The 11,063-nt window shown below is 54.4% G+C and overlaps 2 protein-coding genes across 2 annotated transcripts; one reads left to right on the top strand and one right to left on the bottom strand.

Annotated features, from left to right (window-relative positions):
- Window positions 1-4,787: 4,787 nt before the first annotated feature.
- On the bottom strand, window positions 4,788-6,032 carry B0H64DRAFT_42703 (uncharacterized protein). Its single transcript, XM_062805761.1, has 2 exons — window positions 5,354-6,032; window positions 4,788-5,296 (listed from the first exon to the last, which is right to left on the bottom strand). Exons 1-2 carry the CDS (start codon window positions 5,902-5,904, stop codon window positions 4,900-4,902), a joined length of 948 nt encoding a protein of 315 aa, XP_062654630.1. The 5' UTR covers window positions 5,905-6,032; the 3' UTR covers window positions 4,788-4,899.
- Window positions 6,033-9,203: 3,171 nt separating this feature from the next.
- B0H64DRAFT_330848 (L-lysine 6-monooxygenase (NADPH-requiring)-domain-containing protein) lies at window positions 9,204-10,865 on the top strand (the record flags this gene model as incomplete). Its single annotated transcript, XM_062800961.1, has 3 exons — window positions 9,204-10,096; window positions 10,150-10,735; window positions 10,788-10,865. The coding sequence occupies 3 exons, from the start codon at window positions 9,204-9,206 to the stop codon at window positions 10,863-10,865; spliced, it is 1,557 nt and encodes a 518-aa protein (XP_062654629.1).
- Window positions 10,866-11,063: the final 198 nt, after the last annotated feature.

Raw genomic sequence — 11,063 nt, 5'->3', positions numbered from 1 at the left:
CGAAACTGCCGATAGTGTTAAAAGAGCGCCGGCTACGGCTAGCCGGTGAACAACATGGCGGGGGATCGCACGGGAGGAGACGATAAAACTCAAGGGTGAAGAATGGGGATCGATTTGGTATGGAAAGCAGAGATGTTGAGGTGAAGGGATAAGCATGCGTGAGGCTCTCATTCCGTATGTGTCAACTAAAAGGAGTGCTCGCTACGAGATCTCGTACCTTCACAATAAACAGGGGCAAGACAGTCACAGCACACAAGAGTTCAGTGCCGGCATGGAACATAGGTGCGAATAGGTAGTATGACTAGTGTGGCGAAGAAGAGCCTTGGAAACTACTATATCCTATCGCCATTTATCAGCATTAAAACTGAAGCACCGGAAGGAGGACTTACCCGAACGTCCCAGTGTCTTTCCTTGGTCGATGGTGCTGCTGTTGGATGAATGGGCGTCAGTGAAAACACATCACAGTCGAAACTCCATACACTAATACAATAGTTTGTTGCTTTCAGACGATGTCGGCTCAAATGACATGGACTGTTCGGTCTTTTCCTCATGATAAGAGTCGGAATAGGGAACGATTGATGCATCAGACGCAAACGGAATGAACTCCTTGAGTTCGGCTTTGAAGGAATCCAACTTACGTGGTACTTGACAGAACACTGGCCACAAGATTTCGGACGGTCAGTCGAGCCACCGGAGCAGAGAGGGAACTTGAACAACCATAAGACGCCGCGATATAGAAAAGAACGAGAGGAATGCAAGCACAGAGAGATGGTCACTGGGGGATAACAAATCACTTTATATTTGTTTTTTTATCCCCGTTAAAACTCTTCCCGCTGTATCCCCTCTCTTCGGCGACCAGTGTCCTCCTTTTCCCTTACGAACTCATGGTGAGCAATCATGATTCACTTCTCTTGGCATCACCCTGCATCTCAACCTCAGCACCAGCCGCGGGCAGCGTCAACACCGGCCCTGAGTGGTTTCTCGAGGCCATGGGTAATGCATGCTGTGCTTCCAAGACTCCAGTTCTCAGTTCAGTGGGCCATCGGATCTGTTTCATATCGTATTCACCATGATTCATTCCGCCGTTGTTACGACCACCCCACGGGAACATCATAGAAATTCCCACTTCCCTATTTGGGCACGAGATACCATGGCCTTTCGAATCCCCCAAAGCTTACTACACAGCCATTTGATCGAACGACGAACGAGATATTGCGGATATAAGTTTAACACCAGATATGTCCGTTATGAACAACCCGATATACTCTAGCCTCTAACAGAAATAGAGCCTGCCCACCGAAAGCCAGCAAATATGGTGAACGCCTTTTTGACACATAGGTAGGCACATGATCTCCGCAGCCTTGTCTGTTGACACCTAGAGATCCCATTGGCGGGGTCCCGCTCGCTTTCTCGAACTGCCCATGGCTTGTAAACGCGTATTAGGAGGACGACATAGGATGGCCAGTTTAGGACGGTACCTTACTTAAAGAATGTGTGGATACCTGACCTAGGGCCGAATGGATACATCGACTCAGTCCCATGGGCGTTGTAGTGGCGGTAGCTAGCCCAGACGTCTCCTTCATGATATAATATCCAAGTCCTTCCGGGTCTTAGAGACAGCCGGGTGGCTCCCTTGTTTCTCATTGACAATGGCATAGTCATAGTGCAGCATGCCGAGCCCGGAAGAGTCTGGGGCCATCGCAACCTAATTGCATAGGGGAGACTCTTTATGTCACAACCACACGACCTCGTGCTCTTCATGTTACCAGCGGCGCCGTAAGGGAGTGATAGCAGTTGGTAGCACTGTGGGTAGCGTTGCTGTGTTGAATACCAGCCTGGAGAGGTACCAGGATTGAAAGGCAAACGAGGGTTCATGACAAGTGCGCGAGTAATTGTGTTTCAACAGTTTCAAGGGCAGCTGAAGTACTTGTAATAATTGTCGAGTGCAAAAGTCCCCATAATCCCCTATTCCTTCCGTGAACGTGTCTCGCCACGTTCATGTGCAGTACGGAGAACCGTTGATGAACTCGCAACGATTGCCACAGATGGACACAACCCGTTGTTCCCCATTGGTGCACTGATAGATGGCCGGCTTTCCACCGCTCATACCGCACGAGTACACTCCTATTCATCGAGTTAGGATTTAAACCTTTCATGCCTCGAATGGGATACTTGCCGTGATCGCAGCCCCTGACGGTTGTTGACTGCGCAGCCCCAAAGGCGGCAAGGGAGAGCATGACGGCGAGGGTGGTGAACTGCATCTTGTCTGAGGTGATTCGAGTTTGGAAGATCTGTTTCGTTGGGTGTTTGTTTTTTGAAATGAGGATAGAACGACGGGATGATACAGCTTATTTATGTTAATCGACTCACAGACAGCTTGGGGGCCAAAGCGACGAGCTTGACTTCCCCGCGGAGCGCAGAACAGGGGGTTGCGTGAGCGTCCCATCCGATTGGGTAACAAAACAACAAGATGGGATTCAGCAAATAACCGAGCTTACCTTCCAAGGATGCTTGCATGTCTGGATATAAACGACAACGAACGAAGAGGGGAAGACCTTCCGAGAGAAGGGGTATGTACTTCGTAGTATGTACGGACGCTACGGCGTAGTAATTGGAATTCGTAGCAACTCCGATTAAGTAGGTACACTCTCTTATGAAATTGCTCATACATATGTCCATGGCTTCTTTTCACCTTTCACAAGCACCCCCAACGCTAATAGGTGAGGTCCCACCTGGTGATATTTGAAGGCGGTCGCAGCTCGGAGCATGCTCACCGCTTCACCCTTTCGTTTCTGCGAGGATCTTTTTCGTGCGGAAGCGGAGTATCACAGCGTTTTGTTCCACGTAACTATGTCTAGGGTCGTACTCGCAGCTCCGCAGTGTTCTTCGGGGTTGGGGGCGAAGGGGCTCGAGAACACTTGGCGCCTGAATTGAATCCTGGGGAGAGCGGTCAAGATGCGTGACACGGTGCAAGTATTGGAGTGCTGGTTGGTTCGAGGGAGTTGGGAAGAGAGGGGGAGTCTCTTACCACTTAGGCAGCTTGGTAAGTGATGTTCCTATCGAGTGGTCGAGTTTGGTTCCGGCCAACCCAGACATGGACTCAAGCTCAAATTGGAAACTTGCTTGGCCAATGACAACATTCTCAAAATTATTACAACAGCGACGCTGACAACCACCACCAACATTTCCCCGTCGCGAATGGAGAGAAGAAATCCCCACCTACGTACCTACCTACCCACCATTTCTCGCGCTGAGCCGCGAGATTAATTTACCTAGGGCACACAAGCTCGCCGAAAGTGGGGAGGTTGACCCTCATCACCCCGCTCACATCCATTGGCGCGAGGGCGAAGGTGGATAGAGGCTGGGGAGAGGGATGGTGCAGAGCCGGTAGGCAAGCTACTTACCTGTAGTTATCCCCCAAGTGCACCCTGCATTTTCATTTATGAACCCAACCTACCTAGGTAGGTAGCTATTCGTATAAGCGACGAACCATGGTCAGCCTGCCCCACACCCACTGCGTGTATAACACTCGAGTTGGGGCTCGGGTTCCCGTCTCAGGCAGAGCCCAGGAATTCCACAGACGCTGAGAGTCTTCGTTCATGAGACCATGCTAGCACCATTATTGCCGTAGGCGCGCATAGGCGTTTCAAGTAACCTCGAGGTTGGAATAGAATTGACCCATTACAGGCGGTATTGATACTAACAACTCATGATACGTAATGCTGAGGTCGATGTTGGAGCGGACTCGAGCGCTTTCAGTACCTACCTCGGTACTTACCTAGGTACCTGGTAGCTTTGTTGACGTTGCCGGGCTGCCTGGTTGCCGAGTCCACCGAGTTCCCCGGGTCATCAAAACGGCGTCCGTACTCATGAAAACAAGAGGAAAAGGAGAAAAAAAGAAAATAAACGTTCCAAAGCGAGAGACATACATTCGATCAACCTCATCCTCGGCGTGGGCTTCATGTTGACCCGCAATGCCAATGTCTCGGATTTATGATTGGGATGACGGTGACGAACAGGGCTGCTTTCCGTTTGACGTTCATTAGGTAGGTACTCAGCTCCATCATGCCTTACATCTTTTGGTCCGCCCCCTTTGAGGGGAAAGTCATAGTGGGTGGTACGTAATGTGGTGCCCTACCAAAGTCGTATCGGGACTGTGTATTCCCAGTCTACACGGGCAAGAGGTACCGAGGTACGTACGTGCGGAAGCCGCCCCAAGCCCACCGACCGCCGTATTGCCGTTTCGCTTTTGGTTTGACTTCCTCCGCCAAAGAACTTTCACCCAGCCTGCATGTGTGCGACAGCACACAGTAGCTGAAAGGGACTTCTGCAGCCAACCGCTGGTGAGGTGATATATCTGAAATGCTGAAATGCGGCGAAGTCATTCAACCGGGCACCCTGGGATGTAACGCAGCGAACCGTCCCGACGGTGGCACGGCATTGCGCAGCATCCGATCAATGCATGCACGTGTGTTGGGACTGTGCCCCCTGATTTACACAATCGTTCTTGGGTCAGCCTTGGGGCTGCCACGTGAAGGTGTTTTGGCCGTCAGGGGTCCCGGGCTGCGAACATGAGACTCCGCTCGCTCGGTGGGTTGTTGTGAGCGGACAAGGTTGCGAGGGAGGAATTGCGGTCCAACCTCGGCGGTCTCTTCATGGTTCGTTGGAGCAAACATTTCTCTTGTTTTTTATTCGTTTCAGGATGCGCGCTGTCGCACTCAACCTAATCCTTCCGGCTAGCCGTTCGCTCGCTGTGCAGGCATGTCTCTTAAACATGGCACCAGCCCAAACTCAAATTCAAGGTATCATCCATGGCGCTCTTCAAAACTCGCAAAATATTCGGAAAATTCCCATAAGCCCACGTTTGTACGCCCGCTCCTCAAACAAGTCGCCTCGCTGTCACTCAGAGCATTTCACCTGCCACTCTTCGTTCAGCCGGTTCCCACACCAAAGCGAGACCCGAGAAAACCCCGTCTGGTCTTGGGTAGCGTTCTGCCTTACGGAGTCGCATTTGAAGCCCCCGGTCTCTTCGTGGTCTTTGCAGAAGGTGACGCAGCAGTCGGTCTTGTTGGTGACCCAGTAGTAGCTGACGACATTAATATCAAGGTCGTAGAACCCAGGCTCTAGCAAAACCTCGGTCGCATTCCCCGTGTAATTGTTTTTCGCCCAGCCCTGGAAGGCAAACTTCTCGAAGATCCTGGGGTCTACCTGGTCATTGAGGTTCGTGATTGACGGGGAGGGCGCGCTCGAGGTCGTGGAAGTCCCGGTTTCTCCAGAGGCCGTTGTGCTAGCCGCGCTGTGTCCGGGTTAGCCGAGTTCAGGAACGCAAGCACCTTAACCTTTTAACACTCACCTGCTTGTCGACTCGGCGGCTGAGCTCGTCTCTGCTGGCGCGGCTTCATCCGTCTGTCTTGCTGCCATGGCGCCGCCGACGCCTCCACCAACCGCCGCTACCACAACCACAATCCCGACGATCACAGCGATGATGATGAAGAGGCGCTTGCGCAAACCGCAGATGCGCTTTTCAGTTTCCGGCTCGCTGCCGACGTATGTCTGTTGGTCGTCGGCGCCGGGGGGGAACGAATGCCACGGCACAGAGCTATTCGGGCTCAACGCGCTCACCGAATGGTCGCCTCCTACGGACCCGGGTCCCCATGGTTGTTGGTACTGTTGCCCGGGGCTCGTCCCCGGCGTCGTTGGCTCCTCGTGCAAGAGCTTCGGTGCGGTGTCGTATTGCGCTGGGTACTTGTCCGTTTCCATAAAGTACCGCTGCCCTTGTGCCGCTTCTGGTGATGAATCCGGCACGACTTCTGGGAGATGGTCACCGTGGGGGTTTGGCACTGGGGTTGGCCGGTTTTGGACCACCTCTGGGAGGCCTTCGTCTGGTGCTTGTGGACGCCCCATCTTGAACGCTGGCACGGCCGGGGCCTTTCTCGAATGGAATCCGCCTTTGTAGTTTGTCGTCCAGAAGCTCACTACCTAAAGAAGTGAGATGTGGCGTTCGTTGGAGATGGCGCTTGCGCACTCACTAAGTCTTGGCCCGGGGGACGCTCAGGGTTTTGAACGCCATTGATTTGATCTCTGAAGGATCTGGAAGGTCCAAAAACGCCAATTTCCCCACAGACTAGCCTCAGCAAGCCTTTCTGGATGCGGGCCGGTAGATGGCCCTTGGCGTAAGACGGCGGAACTTTTGGGGCTCGTTGCACCCAGCGATCAGCCGGCTGTGCTACCTCATTCAGGAAGATTTCCGGGATATGCGCATCTGGGGTTGCAATTGCAACTGCTTCGCTTGCACAGAATCAGGACGCGCTCATTTGCCCCCCTTCAACCCAGCCAGCGCGCACCAATTCAACCCCAGCGTTCGCACTTTGTCCTGTCATTTCGCACCTGAGGACCGAGACAGTCGAGCCGAGAGAAGCATGCGTTGCGAAGCTGAACGTCAGGGGGCTGTCAGCAACGACGCCAAACCTTGTTTTATTTAGGGCTGAAGAACTTGGCGTTGCTTTCTTCTGCGGCGAGGCATTCGTCCTGATCGATTTCCTGATGAATGGTTGTCAGGGACGATTGGTCCCCAATTGGTCGCCTTTCCTGTGTCACGACGCCACCCGCAACATGAACCAAGGGCAAGGGATTTTGAGCCAGGCGCCAAGGCACGTTGCTGGCGCGCCGATCGCGAGCGCCGGTGACACACGGCTCTCATAGCGATCGACGGCGACCCGCAGCGCCCCGGCTCTCCCATGGTCCGTGTCGGCGTGTCCTGGTTATTCGTCCATCAAGAAGAATTTGCTCTAAAGAGCCGACTCCCGACCGGACGGACGACGACATGTGCGGCGCATCATCGCCGAAGCCGTCCGGAGCGGAGCGCATCAATGCTACCTTGCGTCGCCTCTGAAGCGCCTGAAGCAGCTGGGGCCCATTTTACCGGGCATCGAACTTCGTCTTGTGTTTCGAGCGGGGAAAAAATTGATCATCCCGTCTCCGCTCCTCCCAGTCCATCCTCCAGCTTTCTTTCCCCGGCTCACTGTGACTTGTCGGGAGGCCCTTCAAACAGCAACGCGATAATTGAAAGTAACATGCACTCGAAATGCCCGCTTCCTTGCCAAAAGGATTAGCTGCCATGTCTGAAACCGAAGAAATGCCGCCATCTCGCTGTCAACCGCGGCGAGTAGTTAACGGGTGGACAGGTTCGTCGGGTAACTCTGCACCGTACATACATATTGTCCTTCGTGCACTCAATGCCCGCAACGGCTGGGAGAAAGTAAATCCGATGGTCCAATCGCATGGGGTTGGGTGCCCGCATTGTCCTGCGTAGGTACGTACATCCAGACATCGAATGATGCGATGGCAGCCACGACGTTGGTCAGAGCTGTGCTGTGCATATACCCCGAGGACGATACATACAATGGCAATGCGGATGCCGATCGATTAATGAATCCAAGTACGGGCACTTGGGGCAAGTGTTCAATGGAGGAGATGAAAATAGAAAAGGCAAAACCCACACGACGCCATAGGAAGCCTCTCTTCTTGGGGGTGATGCATCCCCCAAATGAAATTGACCATTCGGGGTTTCGAGGCGCCGCCTCCGAGTTTCAAGCTGTTCCTGGACAGGAAGCATAGAGCGAGCAGGCGGCCGGCATCGGCTAGAGAAGAGTTGATGATCTGGTTGCGGCATCTTCTTTGCCCAGGAACTCCTGCCGCGTTTGTGCCGCTCATCCGGTTTTTCCCATTGCCAAGCCTCAAAATCGACTGGAAATCTTATCAGATCATCTGTCGGCCAGGCACGGCGAACGACATCCCCCCACTCCTGGCCCTCTTCCCTCGGCACCAAAATGGGATCCGACACAGCTGAAGAACAAACATACTGCAGGTACATACTGTATTCGTGCCCTCGTAATCGGAGAGGACAACCTGGAAGTCATTCTTGCATCGAATACCTCTCCTGTGGCCGACAATGTCTTCGCTAATGCCACAAGCCCTAACCGAAACCTGTCCTCAGAGCAACAACTCCATGGCTAGATGGGTCGAATAACTGCACGAGTCTGGACCAATTCTCCCCCCATCCTTACCGAGTCCCAGCTCGCCCGATCGGCGACGGCATTGCACACACCGCACCGCACCATCGGAACAGGGGGGCCCTCTTGTCAGCCGATCTGATAATGTAGTTTTTTTTTTTCCCTCACCCCGAGGCGCCTGGAACCCTGCGAGCCATTGTCGGCGTCCGTTCCTCGGAGGAGCAAGGGGACAAGCTTCGGCTATTTCCAGATGGGGTTGGATGATTGGTTGATTCCGGTGGTTTCAATGGCGACAGAGCCCGCTTTCATCTTATCTGATCCAAAGATAATCCCGACCTGCCCGAATGCCGCCTCGGGTCCACCCAGATCCTGGAAGAAGTCGCTGGGGGGGGCCTGCAGCAAGCTCACAGCAACGCATCATCACCCATCACCACCCCACCACAAATACGCCGTGCCATTGCAAAGCCCTCTGCAAAGCTCACCCGCCAAATTGCCCGAGACTGGCACACTGCCTTCTTGCAGGAAGCGCGAACCGAAAATTTCTCATCCCCCCACCCCGCCGCCGTTAAATCATGTCAGCGATTGCTCCAAAAAGAAAGAACTCCACAATGATGCAGGAGATGCTCCCTTAGGTCCCCTGCTGCTCGTTCGATGGCGGAGAGTGGGAGAGCGCAAACCTCGATAGATCCTGGGGATCCCCGCTTCTCGTGGCTCCCGGCCACGCTCCGGCCAGGTACTGCGTTGTACCTCCCTACTTACAGTACGAGGTACCACTACCATATTAGCCTCACCCCCGGGGGCCCCAAGGAGAGCCGAGCTCCGCCGGAGCATTCGCGCGGCTTGAGCTTGTTATATCAGAATGGTACCCGCCGCCTCTCTCCGTCGCTCTCGCTTCTCTCCCGCTCTCGTTTTAATCTAACTTTTCCGTGCCACCGGCAGCTCCTCCGTCTACCACTGACTGACGCGACCCCTCCGTCCCATCTCTTCCCGATTCCGCCTCCACCTACGTCAACGTGAGCTGCCGAGGAACCGTGTACTGTCCGACGAGAACAACGAAACCGCGCCCCCTACCGGCGCACACCACCAATTACGCCCGACAAACTTTACATGCGTCTTCTCGCCTTCCCCAAGCTTTTCCGCCGCAAAACCACGCAGCCGGCCCCTCAAAGCGTTCCCGAAGCCGGGGTCAACATGTCGCCCCACAGCACCACCGATATGGGGGACACAACCGTCACGAACGGCTCCCACAATGCAGACCCAGTCCCCCAATTGGTGAACGGCACTGCGAATGGGCACTCGGCACCAGATATTCCCAATAGTCGATACCTTGAACCCACAAATGCTGACTCGGAGCTCGACCTGATCTGTGTTGGCTTCGGACCCGCCAGCGTGGCGATTGCGGTCGCTCTCCATGATGCCATGGAGGCCGGCAAGATGGTTCAGACGCCCAAAGTCTTGTTCCTGGAGAAGCAGCCTCAGTTCGCCTGGCACGCCGGCATGTTGCTGCCGGGCGCTAAGATGCAGATTTCCTTCGTCAAGGACCTCGCTTCCCTCCGAGACCCACGATCCAACTTCACCTTCCTCAACTATCTCCACAAAAACAACCGGCTGGTGGACTTCATCAATCTGAGCACCTTCCTTCCCGCGCGGGCCGAGTATGAAGACTATCTCCGGTGGTGTGCTCGGCATTTTGACCACGTTGTCCGGTACCAAACCGAGGTGGTTTCCATCTCCCCTATCCAGGAGGAAGGGCCACATAAACTGTTTGCTGTGACTTCTCGCAACGTCAAGACCGGCGCCATCACCACTTCCCGTGCCCGGAACGTTGTCGTTGCCGCCGGCGGGCAGGCGTCTATCCCCAAGATCTTTCCGGCACGCCACCCCCGAGTTATCCACTCGTCGCAGTACGCGCAACTAGTCCCCAAGATCCTCGGCGACAAGACGGCGCCGTACCGCGTGGCCGTCGTTGGGGCTGGGCAGAGCGCTGCCGAGATTTACAGCAACCTCCAGGGTCTGTATCCCAACAGCAAGACGCACCTGGTTATGCGAAGCGAATTCCTGAAGCCGAGTGACGATTCGCCGTTGTAAGTTTGACAACACACGGGAGCAACGAGCAAGATAGGCTAACTCTAGAAAGCGTCAATTCCATCTTCAACCCCGAATTCATCGACACTGTCTACCCCAAACCCTCCGCTTACCGCGCCAACCTCCTCGCTGATGCGCGGGCTACAAACTATGGCGTTGTGAGGCTGGAGCTGATTGAACATTTGTTTGAGGTCATGTACCACCAAAAGCGCACTCTCGGTCCCGATGAGAAGAAGTGGCCGCACCGCATCCTAGCCGGACGAGATATCGTGGCTGTTGACGATAGCGGTGACGCGCTTCGCCTCAAGGTCGCCATGCTCTCCTTCCCTGGTGCCCAAGACGGGCCTCTACTGGGCGAGGAAGATTTGGATGTCGACCTCGTTATTTGTGCCACCGGCTACAACCGCACAGCCCATATCGACATGCTGAAAGACGCTTGGCATCTCCTTCCAGCGGCTGTGGATGTCGAGAAGGGAGCTTTGAGAAAGGACCGTTGGCTGGTGGAGACTCGCAAGGCCGAGAACACGTCTACTAGAGTGATGGAGGTTGGTCGCGACTATGGAGTCCGCTTTTCTTCCGGAGCTGTTGCCCCAGGCTCGGGCGTTTGGCTTCAGGGCTGCTGCGAGGCAACTCATGGTGTAAGTGCGCATTTTGCTCCCAGTGTGAACTTGGAAGCTAACGAAACCACAGTTGAGTGATACCCTTCTTTCTGTTTTGTCTACACGGTCCGGAGAAATGGTTCAATCCATCTTCGGCGTCCCAGCATGAACTACGGGGGCGGTTAAGCTATTCTACACACTTGACTTGATCTGCATTTTGTAAAAGGAGTTTGGGTTGGCACATGAAAAAGCATTCTTGGATATTTCCCACCGTAGCCATGCTCCCATCCCAGCTGTGAAAACCTGCCGTAGAGGCACCCCCCGTGGCTCGAACCAGGGACTCCAAGGAACCTGGAGGTGAGACTGA

The sequence above is a fragment of the Chaetomium fimeti genome (assembly GCF_033439085.1).
Source record: "Chaetomium fimeti strain CBS 168.71 chromosome Unknown B0H64scaffold_10, whole genome shotgun sequence".
NCBI classification, from domain to species: Eukaryota; Fungi; Ascomycota; class Sordariomycetes; order Sordariales; family Chaetomiaceae; genus Chaetomium; species Chaetomium fimeti.
The sequence above is the reverse complement of the archived record's forward strand: the minus strand, read 5'-3'. Positions and strand labels throughout refer to the sequence as shown.